Source organism: Bison bison, unplaced genomic scaffold (assembly GCF_000754665.1).
Source record: "Bison bison bison isolate TAMUID 2011002044 unplaced genomic scaffold, Bison_UMD1.0 scf7180017864193, whole genome shotgun sequence".
Classification (NCBI taxonomy): Eukaryota; Metazoa; Chordata; class Mammalia; order Artiodactyla; family Bovidae; genus Bison; species Bison bison.
Window position 1 is genome coordinate 2,968,231 of NW_011494765.1, and position 20,632 is coordinate 2,988,862.

A 20,632-nucleotide genomic window follows, 5' to 3' on the forward strand; every position below is an offset into this window, starting at 1 on the left:
CTAGGCCTTTGTGTTATTCCCTCCCCTTGAGTCTGAGTGGAACCTGACTTGCTTCCAGCCAACAAAGTACCACATAGGTGATGGAAGAGTCATTCCCTTGAGTACTTTCTGTTAGCTAAGACTTCACACTAAGCAACTGAGGACAGAGATTTGAATTTGGAGATTTCCCTGCCAGCACTGAAAAAGCAAACAGCCACGTTATGGAAATAGGCAAGGCAAGAATCTGAGAGCAGCCTCTAGGAGCTGAGAGTGCTCCCAGCCAAGGGTAACAAGGAAATGAGGACCTTATGCTGGAATTCACTGACAAGTTAATTTCATCCCTTTGAGATTCTCAGCAGAAACCCCAGCTGAGGGAACTCCCTGGTGATCCACAGGTTAGGACTCCATGATTCTACTGCTGAGAACTCAGGTTCAATCCCTCATCAGGGAACTGAAATCTCACAACTGCCTGGTATGGCCAAAAAAAAGGAAAAGGAAAAATGAGGAAACCCAGCTGAAGCCATGACTCCTGACACACTGAGAGACAATAAATTTGTGTTGTTTTAAGCTGCTAAGTTTGTGGTAATTTGTTATGCAACAATAGAAATGAAAATATATAGGGCAGGAAAACATCCTAAACCCCTTTACCTTCACATACAGCATTTAAGGCTCTTTACAACCCAGTTTCATTCATCTGCCCTTTCTTCCTAGCATGCAACTCCCAGGACTATTTTGAACACAGTCCTGCCTTCAGTAATGATACTTCCTTTGTGTGAGATGTGCCCTTATCTTCCCATACAAACTTTCTTCTAAGTCCAACTCAAATATTTAATCTTGTATGAACCCTTCTCCAATCTCCAGGGTCCAAACTGTTTTGAAAACACTTTATTTCTACCTTCAATACAGTTAGCTATGTGAATATCATGTTTAAGGAAGTCTCTGATTCAATTCTAGATTCAGAAATGTGGTTACTCTATTAAGGTATAAATCTCTCTCCCTCAATCACTTGTAGTTACTGAAGATAGAAATCCCTGGACTCTCACCAACTGTAATGCAGTGGTTCTAATGTGGTGGTTCTCAACTGGAAGGCAATTTTGCTCCTCAGAGCAAAGATCTAGGGACATTTCTGGTTGTCACACTGGGGGTGGGTGCTATTAGCATCTAGTAGGTAGATGCCAAGTATGCTGCTAAACATCACACAATGCCCAGGACAGTACCCTCAACAAAGTATTATACCTCCGCAAATGTCAATATTAATAATGCTGACATTGAGAAGGTTTACATTGACATGTTGTTTGAAGCCACTAAATCTGTAGTAATCCCTAACCCCCCCAGAATGGTTTCAGTAATACCAAGACTAATACATATACTAATACTATACTAATATATATATATACAACTTTGCTACTAAAATCTATGCTCACACCTTTGAAGGTACAGAAAGAAGTACAACTCCTAGTTTCTGGTTTCTGAAATTTTATCCTACCCCAAGGAGGACCAAAGCTTGAATTACTCCAAGAAAGATAAGTTGCTTTCCTCCAAACTTATAACTTGATCTGAAGACTGCCTATACTTCACCTGCCCTCCTCCTATTCATTCTTCTAAATCCAGCTCAATGGTCAGTTCTCCAAGGAAACCTCCCTAAAGAATCCCACAGACCAGGCAGGCTCCTCCCACGTGGTCCCACTGCACTACACTTCGTCACTACTTCTACCAAATAATTAACCCAGCACACTACCTGTTAGTTGGAGGTGCTGTTCGTTGAATTTATTCATTCAACATTTACTGAATGCCTCCTGAGTGTCAGGCATGTTCTAGATGCAGAGTACAGCAGAAACCAAAGCAGACAAAGTCCTGCCTTCATGGAGTTCACATTCTAATGAAGGCGAGAAACAAAATAGAGAATTAAATTACACAATAAGTGAGAAATGCTACAGAGAAAAGATGCACAGAGAGCCAGGGCATCCCACGTGGATGGAGCCACGGTTGCAACCGTAAATAAAGTAGCCAAGGAATGCTTCACAGAGAAGGTGACATTTGAGTTAACCCCTGAAGGAGATAAGAGAACAAGCCATGTGGATTTCTGAGGGAAGCGTGCTGCCAAGCAGGGTGAGTATGTCTGGCATTGTTGAAGAAGGATCAACTAGTCCAGCAAGGGAGCAAGTAGGAGAAGATAAAGTCTGAAGAGTTGGGCAAACTAAGTAGAGCCTTGCAGGCAATTCTACGAACTCTGCTCTTAATGCAGTTAAAATGGAGAATCACCAGAGGACTGTGAGCAGTGATACGATCTAGCTCACAGTCTAAACGTATCTCTCTGGCTACTATATTAAGGAATAATGAATGAATGCATGAACAAATGAACCAATCACATTTTTAAAAAAAATAATAATCTGTTGGGGCTTCCCTTGTGGTCCAGTGGTTAAAAATCCACCTTGCAATGCAAGGGACACTGGTTCGATCCCCCGCCCAAGGAGATCCCACATGCCATGGAGCAACCAAGCCCGTGTGCCACAACCACTGCGGCAGCTACTGAAGCCCTCGTGCTTAGAGCCTGTGCTCTGCAGCAGGAGAAGCCACCACAATGAAACGCCCTGCATCCTGCAACGAAGGGTAGCCTCTGCTTACGACTAGAGAAAGCCCGAGTGTAGCAACAAAGACCCACCACCGCCAATAAATTAAAAAATAATCATAACCTGTTTACATGTTGGTTTTCTCTTCTAAACTCTCAGCTCCTTATGCACACTGACTGTCTTATTCATCACTGCGCTGCCAGTTTCTAGTAGAAAGTGGCTGGCACCCAGTAAGGGCTCAGTGTGGAATAAACAAATCTTTCTTGTTCCCAAAGGGTTGCACCATGATTTAAAAAAAAAAAAAAAGGGGGGGGCCCCTTATCCATGGTGCTGGTTCAGTAGATAGGTCTCCTGCTACAGTCTAGGATTTATTTTCCTTTTATTGTCTCCTCAATATCTGCAGTTTGCTTAACCAAGTAGAATTCAATCGTTATGTTTCCACTTACCTGGCTCTCAGGTTAACCACATCATCAATTGAGGGAAGCAACATAGTTTATTGTAAGCATTACTCAGGAAACCTGAATTCCAATTCCCTAATTACCAGGGACCTAATTACGTGGCCTTGGACAAGTTATTTCTCTAAAACTCTTTAAGCCAGTTTCACACATTAGTCTATTATTTTCATCTGTTCAGTGGGGAGGCTGAACTGTAAAAACGGCCTTTTCAGCTCTCAAATTCTATTCCAGTTACAAAGTAGAGGAGGAGGGTGTAACTGGGAGTTTACCTAAAGTTCAAGGAAAATGTTTTGTATGCTTTCGCTTTGTGCTGTTTTCCCTCACTGCATATCTTCCATATATCGCTGTGCCATGGTTCAGACTCTAAGGATAGAGGTACAAGGAATTCCTTTTTCGACAAAGATTTTAATAGCATCAATGCTTTGGCAGCAAACCCTCTCAAAGGTACACCAAACTGACTAATTTGAGTAAGCACTATCTTTTTTAAAAAATGTTACTATGTATGGAAACTGGTTCCTAGAACTATAAGAGTTCATGTTAGTAAACACATCTGGAATTCCAGGTTACTGCCTGCCCAAGGACTAGTTATGGATTGACTTCAAGTGAGTTAGGCATCTCTGCCTCTCTTTCCTCACCAGTGAAATGTCCATAATCTATGTTCTATTCATCCACCTCATAGGGATACTTACAGGTACTTACTCTATTCAAATCCAAAATGCAAAATTATTGACTTTTCCTGTTTCAGCCACATTTGTCTGGAGGGAAAATAAGCTGTCAACTACTAAATTCATTTACTCAACTCCTAATAAACGAGGGACAGCATAAAATATACTAGCAGATATCCCCAAACTATTTTTCTGTGACTTTGAAGGGTGCTTTGTACTTTCATCTGAATGGTAAACTTCAATAAATGGTAACTGTTACTACTGTAGGAGATCAAACCAGTCAATTCTAAAGGAAATCAACCCTGAACATTCATTGGAAGGACTGATGCTGAAGCTGAAGCTCCAACAGTTCGGTCACCTGATGCAAAGAGTTGACTCCTTAGAAAAGACCCTGATGCTGGGAAACACTGAAGGCAGGAGAAGAAGGAAACGACAGAGGATGAGATGGTTGGATGGCATCACTGACTCAATGGACATGAGTTTGGGCAAGATCCGTGAGCTGGTGAAGGACAGGGAGGCCTGATAAGCTGCAGTCCATGGGTTCGCAAAAAGTTGGACACAACTGAGAGACTGAACCACAACAATTACTGCTATTAATAAAACTGTACTAATTTGGCCAGGTATTTTTTATATCCTTCTAGATTACCTTTTAAAAAATACAAAAAAAACCCCCACCATCCCCAGAAGGATCAAGCTCGAGGACAACAGCGGTAGGCCTGGCTTCACTATTACACAGCTAAGGTGCAAGGGTTTCACAAGATATAGTTTAAGTAAAGCAATTCTCTGGACTCTAGAAGGCTGCTTATTTAGCAAGCACATATATCACTGTCAAAACTACTAGAGGTGGATTCCATTACTATTTGTTTTAAACATTAGTAAACTGCAGGCACAGACTTGCCCAAGGTCCCATAACTAGTGAGAGGAGAGTCAAGATAAAACCTAGGTCGCCTGGCTTCACAATCCTCGCTCTGAATAGCTACTGTATGCTACCCTGAATTTCCAGTTTAAGTCCATTTCATCACACTCCTAATCCTCTTCCCTCACTCATCTATATATGGGTCAAATTTACCTGTTCACTCAAGAAATTCAGCAAGAGTGAACACCTACTACATGCTGGGAAATTAGGAGCATAAAGTAGTAAGGCATAGTCCCTATCCCCAAGAGGCTTATAGTCAAGCAAGGGAGAAAAGTATGTAAATGGTCACAATAAAGGATGAGAGTAATGCTAGAGGATTCTATATAACAAAGTATCACGGAAACACAAAGGAACAATATCTAAATGAAACTGGATACTCAAAATAGGCTTCATAGAAATGACTAAGATCACGATAACAGAAGTGATGACTTCCAATTTAGTCACCTTAAGAATAGGCGTGAGAGGGAGCTGGCAATTAAATAGTCTATCATGCTGGCTTCTTGATCAAAACTCTTCAAAATAAAATATGCTCTGGATCTGCCCTATGAACTGCAGATGAACATCAGGCCATGCACAGCATCATTGACTCGGTGGACATGAGTTTGAGCAAACTCCAGGAGATAGTGAAGGACAGGAAGCCTGGTGTGCTGCAGTCCATAGGGTCGCAAAGACTCAACACCACTTAGTCACTGAACAACAATGCATAGGCCATGGCAGAAGCAGGGAGAGGATAACTAATCTTTGGAGTCGTGGGAATGGAGGGAACGCGCGAAGTTGAGAAAAGGTACATATAAGAGACTAACAGCATCAGACTAGACTGCCTGGGTTCAAATGTGGACTCAGCCACTGTGGGACCTAGGGAAATTAACAATGTCCGTGCCTTCACTTCCTCATCTACAAACGGGAACAATTTTGGTGCCTATCTCATAGGATTGTTGTGAGGACTAAAAGAAACATTGACAGCAGGAGGAAAAGGGGATGACAGAGGATGAGATGGTTGGATGGCATCACTGACTCAATGGACATGGGTTTGGGTGAACTCCAGGAGTTGGTGATGGACAGGGAGGCCTGGCATGCTGCGGTTCATGGGGTCACAAAGAGTCGGACACGACTGAGCAACTGAACTGAACTGAACTGAACGTGTGTATAGCAGCACCTGGCCCATGGGAAGTACTATACAAATGTTTACTATTATCATTGCTATTATTCCCTGGTCTAAACTGAATCCTCAAAGATGACAAGTTGAACGGCTGGAAGAAAGGGCAAAGAGACAAGGCACTAAAATAACAAACAGAACTTGTAGTTAGCAATGAGAATTACATGGAGTTCAAAGTTGCTGATTAGATTAGCATTTCAGAGAGACTGCTCAGGCAGCTGCATAGAAGATTAACCTGATGGACAAGACACAAGATTAGTTATGAAGCTGTGACTAAAGCTCAGGGAAGAGATGATGAAATCCAAAGTAAGGCAGTGAAAAACGGGCCTATGAATTTAAGAAGTAGTTAAAAATATACATTTAGGAGATAAAATTGGTAGAACTTGGTGACTGAGAGGATATGCAGGGTTAAGGAGAAGGGGAAAGTTTACAGCTTGCATGATAGCACCAACAAATCAAACTGTGAATTCAAAAGTAGGAAGAGCTTAACAGGGAGAAGGGAAACGAGAAACTAAGTTTCAGACACAATTAGCTTGAGATGTCTAGGGATTACCCAGAGATCCATCAGGATGCAAACCTGAGAGCCCAGGAGAAAAGTCTGAGCAAGTCTGGGACAACATATAATGACGCACAAAGGACAGACAAACCTGAAGCCTAGGACAAAGATCCGAGCAAATCTGCCAGACACGCTTCCCTGGGGGCCAGAGAGTAAAGAATCTGCCTGCAATGCAGGTGACCTGGGTTCGATCCCCGGGTCAGGAAGATCCCCTGCAGGAGGAAATGGCAACCCACTTCAGTGTACTTACCTGGAGAATCCCATGAACAGAGGAGCCTGGCAGACTCCAGTCCGTGGGGTTGCAAAGAGTCAGACATAACTGAGCGACTAACATTTTTTTTCAACATATAGATGGCAGATGAAGCCACAGACGTGAGCTTACCCAGGGAAAATATGCAAGGAGGAAACGAACAGTAACCTAGGATAAAACCCAACAACAGCAAGACAGTCCTCCTCTCTCTGTATATGCTGGTTCGGCATCTGCAGATTCAACCAACTGTATGTTTAATTTGGTTGGTTGGTTGAATCCACAGACTCAGAATCCAGGATATGCAAGGCAATTTCACTATGTCATTTCATGTGAGGGACGTGAGCCATCTGTGAATTTTGGTATCCTTGGGAATACCCGGGAACCAGGGACGAGGGAATACCTCAGTCCTGGGAACCGATACCCCACAAATACAGAAGGATGACTGACTGTTTTTAAAGGATAAGCCAAGAAAAGGAAACCCCAGAATCTCCAAAAATCAACTCAACCTTTGCATAGATTCTAAAGTTAGGATCAATACTGTGGAAACTCACAAACGTCTAAGTGGTTACAGTCGCCCCTCAGTATTCTTGGGGGATTGTTTACAGGACCGCTGCAGATACTAAAACCTGTGGATGTTCAAGTCCCATTGTTGGCCCTCCCTCCTCCATATCCATGGTTCCACATCCACAAATACAACCAACTGCAGATCCAGTCATACTGTATTTACTGGGAAAAAAAAAAAATCCACATGTAAGTGGACCAGTGCTGTTCCAACCCACGTTGTTCAAGGGTCAACTGTACTCCTTCCTTCACTGGTTTTTCCCTCTCCCTGCATTTCCTAGTAAGAAGTTACAATAAGGATTGTGCAGTCCTTGAGAAGAAAGGACTAGAAGTCCTTACTTGACTTCCTGTCACTAATGCCTAATATAAGGCCTTGTATACATATGCTTGTAGAATGAAAGTGGTTGTCATTAAACTGGAAATTTTCCCATTTAACAAGACACAAGGGCTCATGGAATGCCTAGGGTTGCTTACAGCCCAGGCCAGAGTAACAGAGCCTGAAGAAAGCAGCAGCAGAAACACGGCAGATCTCGTACACTGCTGGTAGGAATATAAAATGGTGTAGCCACCTTTGGAAACAATTTGGCAGTTTCTCAGTTAAAACAGAGTTACCATGCTGCTGCTGCTGCTAAGTCGCTTCAGTCGTGTCTGACTCTGTGCGACCCCAGAGACGGCAGCCCACCAGGCTCCCCTATCCCTGGGGTTCTCCAGGCAAGAACACTGGAGTGGGTTGCCATTTCCTTCTCCAATGCATGAAAGTGAAAGTGAAGTTGCTCAGTCATGTCCGACTCCTAGCGACCCCATGGACTGCAGCCTACCCAATCCACTCCAAGGTAATATACCAATAGAAATGAAAACATATGCTCACACAAAAACTTGTACAGGAATGTTCACAGCAGTATTATTCATAATAGCCCCAAAGTGGAAACAACCCAAATCTCTATCAACTGATGAATGGATAGGCAAAATGTGGTACTTTTGTACAATGGAATATTATTCAGCAATAAAAACAAATGAAGTACTGATATATACTACAATATGGATGAACAATAAAACTATGCTAAATAAAAGAAGCCAGACACAAAAGGCCACATATTGTGTGATTCCATTTCTGTTCAAAAGGTTCAGAATAGGCAAATCCATAGAGACACAAAGTAAATTAATGGTTGCCAGTGGTTGGTGGAGGGAAGAAGGAGTGACTGCTAATGGGTATGGGGTTTCTTTAGGGGTGATAAACTGTTAAAGTGTACACTTTTAAAAGAGTAAACTTTATGATACATGAATTACATCTCAATTTTAAAGGGGTTGGGATAGAAACACAGAAAGGCTAGAATCCATGCTGCCCTCCAGAATTTCTTCTAGTTCAGATGATTCCATCACAAACACACCAACAAATCAGTAAATTGAACAGTACTGGAAACAGTAACCATAAAAAATTAAAACAATTTGCAATACAAGTTGATTATATCAATGAGATATCGAATTCCTCCCCCGAAAGTCAGAGATGCCAAGACTTTTCCCCTGGGGAAAGGAGGAGAACTCCCATATACATCGGTGACCTTGTGAGAAGGTAGCCAAGCTACAGTTCTAATTGAGGGAGATTAAAGCCTAGAGCGCTTGTAACTTTGCTGAAGCAAACGAACACCTGCACTGAGCAGCTTCTCCTACTGAAGCACCAGACGTTGCTTTAATCCACCCCAGAGCTGGGTCTGGAAGCCACAAGGTTAATAGGATGCCTTGGTCAGCAACCTACTGAGCTACTGGTCCTTTGCCGGGGTTGTGGCGGGGACTGAATTCTCTCCATTTTGAAATAAACAAAGGGAAGGGGACACAACAAGGATGACAACATCGCATGACAGATGACACAAAGGCTTGGAAAGATTCTGTGTGCTCCCAATTCACCAGACAGTAGCTGAGAAAACTGTGCAATCACAATACCTCTGGACCTCAGTAAGACATTATCCCATATCTCACAAAGCTACTGTCACAATGCAAGGCCCAACTGTAACACTCAAATACTAGTATTCTCTCCAATTCACCAAAAAAGATAACTAATGGCTAGTACTGTATATTTTGGGGTCATGTTGGATAATAAGGCTCACGGACCTCTTCTCTATTTGATGCTTGCATGCTAAGTCACTTCAGTCATGTCGGACTCTGCGACCCCGTGGACTGTAGCCCGCCAGGCTCCTTGTGTCCATGGGATTTCTCAGGCAAGGATACTGGAGTGGGTGCCACTTCCTTCTCCAGGGGATCTTCCTGACCCAGGGATGGAACCCACATCTCCTACGTTGGCAGGTGAGTTCTTCACCACTGAGCCACCAGGGAAGCCCAATAACTTCCCAAACTCTTTAATATAACTGAACTTGCTGCCTCTTCTGCCCCATCTTCCATTTATCACCTCTGTTCTTTCTACACTAGCCATACTCAACTGTCAGCATTCTTCCAGCTTTTGAACAGTTTTTTCTCTCCTTTCACCTGCCTTAAATATCACTTTCTCCTTCACCCTTCAGATCTCAATTTCGACAGCACCTGCCTATTCCAGGAAGGTCTGACCTTATTAAGTCCAGCATTGTACAACTCCCTACTCACCTTCCCTTCATTACTCTAACACAAGTTGTACTTCTCAAACTATGCTGGGCTTCCATTACTGGACTACAATTCCCACCAAGCACTGGGTCTGTGCCTGTAGTCTTCATTGCTCGATTCCCAGACTTAGGACTAGTGCCTAATACATATTTGACAAATGCTGACTGAATAAATGAATGACTACAATTAAGCAGAAAGCTTAACTAACTACATGGAAGATTTCACATATATTTTCTTCATATAACAATATCTTTCAATTTTTTTTTATTTTGAAGAAAATTACAGATACAATCAAATGCAATTTTTCATAATCACTATGGGGGAAAAGGGCTTAAGCACACACACATTTTCTACAACTTAAACAGCTAATACCAAACACAATCAAAAGGAGGAAAACTACCACCTCCTCAGTGGGAACAGTGCTCCTAACAGTTTTGTTTTAGAGCTTAAATCTCCTTAACTGGAAAGAGTGATAAAGGTACATGTAATGCAAATTGCAAACATTACGGTCAAATCATGCACTGGAGTAAAAACAAGTGGATACTTTTTTAACCAGCCCTCTTCTACCCTCCACGCAAAAACAATGTCCACACACTTAAAAGAAACACAGCTTACTCCAAATAGCTGACCAAGTGAAGGTTACTGTGAAATACTTCGAATTCCATAAGCACTCAGGACTGCACAGACTAAGGGAAGAGAATGTTCCAAGCACAGACAAATGATCAGCAGGTACAAACGAAATAAACCTGCATGGTGATTATCTAAGGCAGTCTGAAGACTGAATATGTTTGTTCTGAAGTCATCAACTTGGAGAAGGAAATGGCCACCCCACTCCATTATTCTTGCCTGGAGAATTCCATGGACAGAGGAGCCTAGCTGGCTACAGTCCCTGGGGTCGCAAAGAATCGGACACGACTGAGCAACTAACACTACTACATCAACTAAGCTTCAGCTTCTGAAATACACTAAAAATACTTAACATGTTTTATATCTCAAGTATAAATGACAGAGATTTGTCATTAAAGATAACTACTTTCCTTTGCCTAGTTTAGGATATATAAATCTCTATCACATTTCACACTTTTTATATTTTGGACTTCTTACCAACTACTTCAGTTCTTCTCATGTGTTTGTTCCCTATGCTAATGAGAACACAAGTTATACTAACTCGGAATTTTTATTATCATTTTGGGGATGTGACCACCCTTTTAATTCTGTTCACATTTTAACTCAGCAACTTCAATCCAGCAATCAAAGCTTCATTAGCTTGTAAACAAACTGTTTCTCAGGTAAACTGAATTGCCCCACATCAGGATCTTAAGCAAATAAATAAGTACAAAAAAGGCAGAGATTATAAATTAGGGTAGACAAATCTGTATCTAGCCCCACGCCGGTAAAGAGCATTCTATCAATACAGTGAAATGCTAATCTCCTAATTAACAACCTAATTAGGTAATTATGGCTTTGCAGAGGGAGGCCTAAATGAAATATGACAACATGGTCACCTCTTTCTATGGCACCTGTGGGCCTTTTCAGCTGTCGCTGCAAAGAGTGCAATATCAATCTGAACAGATGACAAAGTGCTGTCATTTTTCATTCTGATAATATACAGAATGCTTTGGACAGAAGCAGTTTACAAAAAGAAACATCTTGCCTAGTATTTTCCCAATTTAAATATGCTAAAATACTTTGTTAAATTTTCTGCATGCTTTTGTATATTATATTTAGGAGAATTACCATGCATATTAAAAAAAACAACAACTAGACATCATGCTTAACTGTACATGCTGAAATTACCGCAATTTCAATGATGAAGTATATAATCAGAAAAGAGTAAAAGGCACAATTCTTCATGACATTTTAATATTCATACATCTTGAATACTGTTATCAGAAAAATTAAAATTCAAACAAACTTTGATCTTTAATTTTTTCCTACAAAATTTTTAAAAGTGAAATAGAAATTCATACTTATAATTTTCCATACCAAAAACACACTTCCCAAGATACAAATATTCAACTCACAAAAAAAGTTCTATATGCCAACAACCAGCCTTATGGAGACAGGCATGTACCCTCTAGGAAAGACAGCTGCCACATGGCTGCTTGCTGTCCCACTGGCCACTGAAGAGGTGAGGGGAGCACTGGGTCACAGGAACTACCAACACAAATGTGACTCTTCTTTCAGGATAGTTTAGGGCAGAAGAGGAGGCTAGCCTGGCAACTTCAATATCCTTTATGTCAAAATACAGAAACCCAGGGACTTCCCTGGCAGCCCAGTGGTTAAGATTCTGTGCTTCCACTGCAGAGGGCAAGGATTTCATCCTAGTCAGGGAACTAAGACCTTGCATGAAGCAGTGTGGTACAGCCAAAAAAAAAAAAAAAGATGAAACCATATTTTAATCATTAAACAACTGAGGTTAAAACTAACTTATTGAAAATACAATCCATTTATAACTTCACATCACCTGCATTAGGGAAAACTTTCAAAATGATGTGCAAAAGTACTTGTATTTTTCAATTACAAGTTAAACTAAAAGGATTTTTTTTAGTGAAAAACAATTTATGCTTATGAGAGAATAGTCTGGAAAACTGAAAAAGCATAAAGGCCTATAATCTCACCACCTGTTTCTTCTCTTTATATATTTGATATTGAGATCATACTTTACATAGTTTTATATCCTTTCTTCACTTCATATTATATGAGCATATTAATATGTCACTAAAATTCTTCTAAAACATCTAAAATGCTTGTACAGTATTTTCAATCATGCTTTTTCCAAAATTTCTCTTATCTTTTTTTTGAATACTACAGTTGTTTCTAATTTTTGCTATTATAAATACTTCCACAGTGAACATCTTTGAACATGAATACTTTTCTACATTTCTGATTATTTCTTTAACAAAGATTCTTAGTAATGGGATTACAAACTCAAAAGGCATATATGACTTTAAAAGCTTGTGATAACACTGCCAAAGCATTTGCCAGAAAAGTTTTACCAATTTTTATTCCCACTGGTAATATGAGTGGTCATCTCACTACCAACCTCTGCCAGCAATGAGTATTATTAGAGTTCTGTTAAATCTTTAAACTTCAAATCTTAAGCGTACACTTGTAACCAAACACTCCCACAATATAATCAACAACAATTTTCTACAGGCAGTAAGTTTAAACTGACTTGATGATCCTCCCAAAACAAGGGCCATTTCCAATATTCAAATCTAGAGCAGCATGGAAGAGCGAAAAAAGCACTGTGGTATTTACAGTTAAAAAAAAAAACAAAACACCAAAGGTTCAAAGCACAGCTTTGCCATTATCAGTAGCTCTCTACCTTTAATCACTTTACTTCTCTAAGCTTCAGTTTCAGCATTTGTAAAATGGGGGCAGGGAATACATAATATACTCCTAGCTCTAACAACTTCAAAAGGCAGTCATGGGCACACTAAAAGGTAATATAAACAACTGGAGGTGTTTATTGTGATTTAACAGATCAATTCATTTAATAGCCTAAAAATAGCATACTGAGACCCTTTTCTCAACAGTGCTTGGTTCATAGGCACATTAACTCACAAAGCACAACTAGAAATTAACAAGACTAATTTCATGATCCAGACAAGAAAATAAGTCTCATTCCTTTACAACCACTCCATAAAATCATTTCTTGTTACATTGTACTAACCTGAATGGCTTGTGCCCCTGAATGCTAGTACCTGCTGCTGCCACTAAGTCGCTTCAGTCGTGTCCAACTCTGTGTGACCCCGTAGACGGCAGCCCACCAGGCTCCGCCATCCCTGGGATTCTCCAGGCAAGAACACTGGAGTGGGTTGCCATTTCCTTCTCCAATGCATAAAAGTGAAAAGTGAAAGTGAAGTCGCTCAGTTGTGTCCGACTCCTCGCAACCCCATGGACTGCAGCTCACCAGGCTCCTCCGTCCATGGGATTTTCCAGGCAAGAGTACTGGAGTGGGTTGGCATTGCCTTCTCCTATGCCGGCACCTACATCCCTCCAAAAGTATCATGGTAGAGGTACTTACTCCTCATGTGCAACCTCCCACGTACCATGTGAGAGTGGCAGTACTGCCTGGGTCACAGAGCTAATAAATGAAAGAGCCAATATTCGCATCCAGGTGAGTGTGACTCCAAAGCCCCAGCTCACTCTGCTTCAAGTTTCAAGGCTGCATCTCAGTTCCTCTTTGTTAGCCTCCAGTATGTCAGCAACTAAAGCACAGATCAAAAAGTTATGTTTAAAAAGAAAACCATCCCTTCAAACCATTTTCTACCAATTTCTCTGCTGAAACAGTACTTATTTATAATACAGTACCTTAAAATGAGTCCACAGGGAACTAAAATGTGATTTTTTTTTTTTAAGTTTTACACATTTGGTCCATTTTGACAGCATCAATAATAAAAGCATATTCATAAAAGTATACTCAAGTATAGGATATGACTATAACACTGCATATATTTAGAGGTAAGTGTGACATAATATTCAATTTCTTTCAGAAGCGATTACCATAATTTAATTCCACTAGTTATTCTAATACCTTCTTGCTATTTCCAGAATTTAAGTTTTGTTGTTGAAGTGGCTGCTCCCATTTTTCTCACTTTCAATTACTTAAAACTGTTTTATTCTTTGGGTCCAAATTTTGTGCTTCCTATATTAAATCTATTTCCTCAATATACCTAGGCTGCTGCCAACTAGAGTTAATAAATTTTGAATGACTGCTCAGAATTTTTTTTCATTTTTATATTCTATGTTATTTCCTTATATAATAGAATATGAATGAAAACAAGTATCTAGAAGACAAATATTTCTTCAATTTTCACTTTGTGGAAGCTGGGTATTAAAATAAAAATAAATTAAACTCTTGAGCTGGGAGCTCCCTGACCATATTTCTCTCACTAGGCTGGGTGTCTCTCTGCCTCCTTCCAATTTTGTGTATATAGAGTCAACAAAGCACTCTATGCATGTGGGGAGTGCCTGGCCTGTCAAGGTCCTTTCCCAGAAGTAATGAACAAAGAACAGAGGGAAAAGCTCAACAGTGGCTCCCTACCTGCCAACAAGAGAGAAGCAGCATTTTAGATTTGAACTGTTCTCCACTGGGGTCTGCCAGTAATCAGTTGTGCAGCTTTAAGCATGTCAATTAGAATCAGAAAGCTTAGCATCCTGAAAAGACCTCACCAAGACTTCAATTGAGCTCCCTCATTATTATCCAGATGAGAAAAAAGATACAAGGATTTTTGACTTGACCAAAATCAAAACGCTGGCATACCAGCGTTCAGAATTCAAGTCCCTCTCAGTCAAGTGCACTTCCTACTAAACTGTAAATCACTGGGCACCAATTTCTTCATCTCCAGAGGTTATGATAACCACCCTGCCTTGTTCACTTCATGTACTATGGAGAGGACCAAAAGAGACGGGAGACTTGGTAGCATTTAAAGTGCTAAGGGCACAAAAATACTACAAGATCATCATCTCATCCAAACCCCATCCCTCATTTAGCCTGATTATACAATAAAAGCACTCACCCTGCCACTTTCCCAGGTATCAGTATGACTCCAATACAACACCCCCTCACTCCAGCAATTTACCAGTAAATTTCTGATCAATGATCACAATTGTGTTGGACCTCCTGCTTTGAACAGTGGGTACCAAAATGTCAGTGAGCAGGTAGGTCAGGATTCACAATCAGGCAGCCTAAGACTGTACACAGCCCACAAATGTGTTTTGATCTACATGGTATTTTTTTAACGCAAATTTTTTAAAACTAAATACATTAAAATTCAGACTTCCAGCAGCCCTCTTGAAAACAACTGGAAGATCTAGGGACACTGGGCTCACTTCCTCACACAGTGACAAGCGATTGGAGCTGAGTAGTGACTGCTGCTTTTAGACTGGTCACGTGCCCTCCAGTTCACAAGGTCTGTCCTACTCTTTCTGTTACATCATGGGCATCTGATTTGGAGACTCCTGAGGCAGAGTTCAAAAGAGAACTAAGACTTCCCTGGTGGACCAGTAGTTGAAATCTGCCTGCCAATGCAGGAAACACGGGTTTGATCCCCGGGTTTGATCCCTGGTCAGGGAGATTCCACATACCGCAAAGCTACTAGGCCCGTGAGCCACAACTACTGAGTCCAAGCACTCTGGAGCCCATGTTCTCCCATGTTCTGGAGAAGCCACCACAATGAGAAGCCTGAGCATCACAAGTAGAGAGGAGACCCCCTCATGAAACTGAAGAAAGTCCGTGCAGCAACAAACACCCAGCTCAGCCAAAAATAAATAACAAATAAAAATTTAGGAAAAAAAAAAAAAAGAGAGAGAGAACTAAATTAACAAATCCACAGAATCATGCAGATTGAAGAAAATAAGGTACACAAAAACATCTAACAATGACTATAAGCACTCAGTTATTTTAAATTTAACACAAGCTGAAATGTGCTATCTTTGAGGTCAAAACTTCTGAAAAACTTCAAACTCACAGAAAACACAAGGTCAAGTTAAAACTCAACATTCAAAAAACTAAGATCATGGCATCTAGTCCCATCACTTCATGGCAAATAGATGGGGAAAAAATGGGAACAGTGACAGACTTCTATCTTCTTGGGCTCTAAAATCACTGTGAATAGTGACTGCAACCATGAAATTAAAAGGCGCTTGCTCCTTAGAAGGAAAGTTATGACAAACCTAGATAGTGTATTAAAAAGTAGAGACGTCATTTTGCCGACAAGGGTTCATATAGTCAAAGCTATGATTTTTCCAGTAGTCAAGTGCGGATGTGAGAAGGGACCATAAAGAAGGCTGAGTGCCAAAGAACTGATGCTTTTGAACTGTGGTGCTGGAGAAGACTCTTGTGAGTCCCTTGAACTGCAAGAAAATCAAATCAGTCAATCCTAAAGGAAATCATCTCTGAATATTTATTGGAAGGACTGATGCAGAAGTTCCAATACTTTGGCCACCTGATGCAAAGAGCTGACTCATTGGAAAAGACCCTGAAGCTGGGAAAGATTGAGCGCAGGAGGAGAAGGGGGTGACAGAGGATGACATGGTTGGATGGCATCATTAACTCCATGGACATGAGTTTGAGCAAACTCCAAAAGATAGTAAAGGACAGGAAAGCCTGATGTGCTGCCATTCATGGGGTCACAAAGAGTCAGACACGACTGAGTGACTGAACAACAACAATCTGAGTAACAGATTTACAGCTAATTCTCTCAGATGAAGCACATACAATCCACTGAACTGCAACAGTTTCTAAAGTCTTCAGTTATGAGTCAACAAGCAAAATAGACATCCCACTTAAATATATATACCAAACATGACAGATAAGGTAATGAGCTCCTTGAGTTGTAGCAATCGTGTTCATTCCCCATTATTCCTATTGCCCAGCGCAGTGACAAGCACACTGAAGCTAGGGCTCAAGGGCTGACTCTTCTTTGAAGCCATGCACATCATAAAGAAGAAAGAATGTGACATAGTTCTAAAAAGGAGAGTTACCAAAGTCTAGCAGATAATCCCCTCTACTCTCACCTCCATCAACTCCATAAACTAAAGGAATTCATTTAACCTCTCTGTGCTCTAGTTTCCTCATCTGTAACATCAAAATACTTATAATACATCCTGTAGAGGAATAAATGAGTTAATGCATTTAACATAATGCTGGTACACAGTTAAGTGCTCCCGAGCTACCATTACCAGTGCTTCTTCCTCTGTGCTCCACAGTACCTTGTGGGGATTGCTATCTTAGTACCTACAATGCTTTACTACAATTCACCTGCGCGCGCGCACACGACACACACACACACACACACACACACACCCCTCCCCCATGGGAAAGGAAACACCCTCAGGGTGGGGACCTGGTTATATTCCTTTTTGCGTCTCTGGGTCTAACATTTTCCCTGGCACTGCTGAATAAATCATAGATATTCAAGGTATTTATTAACAAGAAAGGTTATGAGCAGAAACTGGAACTGACCTCTCTTGCTTGACATACAAGCCCTGACTCTGACCCTGTACTGGCCCTCCAACTTTACTGCCCAGTATTCCCCAGTGGCTCAGACAGTAAAGAATCCACCTGCTAATGCAGGAGACCCATGTTGGATCCCTGGGTCGGGCATATGCCCTGGAGAAGGGAAAGGCAACCCACTCCAGTATTCTTGCTGGAGAATTCCATGGACAGAGAAGCCTGGTGGACTACAGTCCATGGGGTCACAGAGAGTCATACACAACTGAGGGACTAACACACCCCGCCCCCCAAGGAAGCAACGGCTTGCTTTATTCAGGCTGGTCTACTCACTACTCTAAAACCATGCCTCAGGCACTGCACCTTTACATCTTAACAGCTACCATCTTAGGGAACCTTGCCACATCCAGGCAGTTTATCCGTATCAGCTCACATTACTCCGTGAAGTCTGTATCAGTCTCTATCCCAAACTATACTTGAAAGAAATAATGCTAAGAATTAAGAAACTTGCCAAAGGTCACATAGCTATTAAGAGGAGGGACCAAGAATTGAAGTCAGAGTCCATGGCTATTCTCTACAGAATGTCTGGTCCACTGATATTCAAAGCTGAGCTGACCCACATACTACCATCTTGCCTTGGAAGATTACGGTCTTCACTACATTTAAAGAACTATCTGCACCATTCATTTTGACACATATTTTCTTCTCTGAATAGTTGCTTCAGTATGTATTTGCATACAGAGAGCTATGGTGTGAGAAAAGAAAAAACACATAAAAGGCACAGATATAGGCAAAAGACACACGTGGGTTTGGATCCTCGTTCCGTCTCATACCAGGTGTGTAATTTATCCTGAGCCCTCCTAATCAGTGAATTGAAGTTAAAATAATTAAAAAAGAGAAACCTAACATAATTTCTCCAATATAATAAATAATAAAGCTCAGTTTACCCCACATTGTGAAGCCTTATCAGGTCATCGCACATGCCTCAAAAGTGGATGACCTCTTCCCCTCCTGTACCACCACTGAATCACCGAAAGGACTCCAACCCAGTGTACATACCACTCTGTCAGAATTATTTCCTTATCTTTTTCACTAAACTGAGCAGGCAAGAACCGAGTCTTGTTTATCCCTATACTGTCTAGCATGGTACCTGGCATATGTTGTTGTTTTTCAGTCACCCAGTTGTGTCTGACTCTTTGCGACCCTAAGAACTGCAGCATGCCAGGCCTCTCAGTCCCTCACAATCACCCACAGTTTGCCCAAGTTCATGTCCACTGCATCAGTGATGCCATCCAAGCCATCTCATCCTCCTCTGACATTCTCTTCTCCTTCTGCCCTCAATCTTTCCCAGCATCAGGGACTTTTGCAATGAGTCAGCTGTTCACATCAGATGACCTCGAATATATCCATACTCAATAATGTTTGCTAAGGGAATCAACTGGGTTGGCCCAAAAGTTCGTTCAGGTTTTTCTGGAAGATGGTACGAAAACCCAAACAAACTTTGTGGCCAAACCCATAGTATAATGAGCATTTAAAGGATTCTAGAAAAGAAACCATTTCTAGCTGAGGTTGTCCTGAATTGGTTGAGGCAAGGCCAATTTCAGGTGGGCCCTGGGTAACACCAACAGATGGAAACAGAAAAGGAGAAATCTAGGCAGAAAGTACTAACAACAAAAGAAAGGACAAAGTCCACTCCAGGTCCTACTTATCTAGAGTAAAGAATCAGAGTAAGAGGCCTTTTGAAGCTTAGCTGGAAAGTTAGCCAGGAGCCAGATCAGAAACCAGACCAGGAATCTGAGTACCCTCCAGCATCACAGTAGATGAAAGTAAATATGAGCATAAATCTGAATGGGAAAGGAGCCACCAGCAAGTCTCACAGGCCCCAACAAGCCTACAAGTGTGTAAATTGAACAAGATGAAAACAAGTATCGACCCTTTATCAACAACCCTTCCAGCATTTTCTAAGCATCTTGTGTGAACTCACAGAATATGAAGAATAGAACATGGTACCTCCTTTCCCTGCCGCTTTAAATTAGGAATCCACCCATTCTGCTTGTCAAAACAGAGGAAGAATGTTGACATGACTTTAACTGATGTGTGTAAACACCTGTCTCCATTTGACTGTTCACACCTGGGGAAGTTTTGAACTTTGCTGCTTTTGGTTTACAACAACATGATGCTTTTGCACAGTGCCAAGGATTGTGATAAGGCTTCAAAAATCATTTCATTCAGAATGAAAATTGTGCCAATCTCTGAGTCAACTTTTGGGTCTCTGGTTAAAGTAATGCTTCTGTTTAAACTACAGTGATATTTTCTTTTCCAGCCTTCAACAGATCTAGAAGACTCTATGCCACTCCCATAAACAAAAGGCTGAATCGAAGTTCCAGCAGCACTCTGCCTATAAAAAAAACAGTTCTGCAAGGCCGTTTTACTCCTTTGGGGCAATGGAGATAAGGGGCGTTAGACAGGGAATGCACAAGCAATGCTTTTAAAAACCTGATTTTCATGTTATGAAGATTAAGACACCGAGTAGAACCAGAAACTGTTAGTCAACAGTACCCTCCCCAAACCCCAATACTACCGAGTCCACTAGCTTCTCCTCCCCCAAATCACACGCCCAAGCTGTCAGATTCATAACAGCCTTCAGTTCTGGAAAGGGCCAGGAAACGGATGCTCACTGGATACTGGGGCAAGGGCCAGACAGGCTGTCCGCCGGGAGGCGGCGAGCGCGGAGGAGTGAGGAGGGAAGCCAGGCTCCTTCGGTGGGCTGGCGGGGGTGTGAGCGATGGAGCTAGCGGCTGGGGCAACCTTTACCTGAAGCTGCTGCCACACTACGGGCCGGGATGGCCCTGGGACACGTTCCTGGGGGGAGGGCCCGGCTCCCCCGCGCCCCCCGGTCCCTGCCCCAGCTCCGCACTCTCGGAATCCTCAAGGACTGGCGCTCCTCCCGGCCGGCTCAGCAGCCGCTTTCC

At 41.7% G+C, this 20,632-nt stretch overlaps 1 protein-coding gene across 17 annotated transcripts in view; it reads right to left on the bottom strand.

Annotated features, from left to right (window-relative positions):
• MAPKAP1 (mitogen-activated protein kinase associated protein 1) overlaps positions 1-20,626 on the bottom strand; it is a 234,120-nt gene extending 213,494 nt beyond the window's left edge. For 5 of the 17 annotated variants that reach the window (XM_010844070.1, XM_010844078.1, XM_010844075.1 and 2 more), the window contains exons 1-2: positions 20,475-20,626; positions 13,731-13,914 (exon numbers count right to left, since the gene is read on the bottom strand). Coding sequence is in view for 2 of the 17 variants with exons in the window: in XM_010844079.1 (XP_010842381.1) it covers positions 20,242-20,295 (54 nt within the window). In the remaining 15 variants the exon portion in view is untranslated. The other 12 variants (XM_010844072.1, XM_010844081.1, XM_010844069.1 and 9 more) reach the window with 8 other exon arrangements.
• Positions 20,627-20,632: the final 6 nt, after the last annotated feature.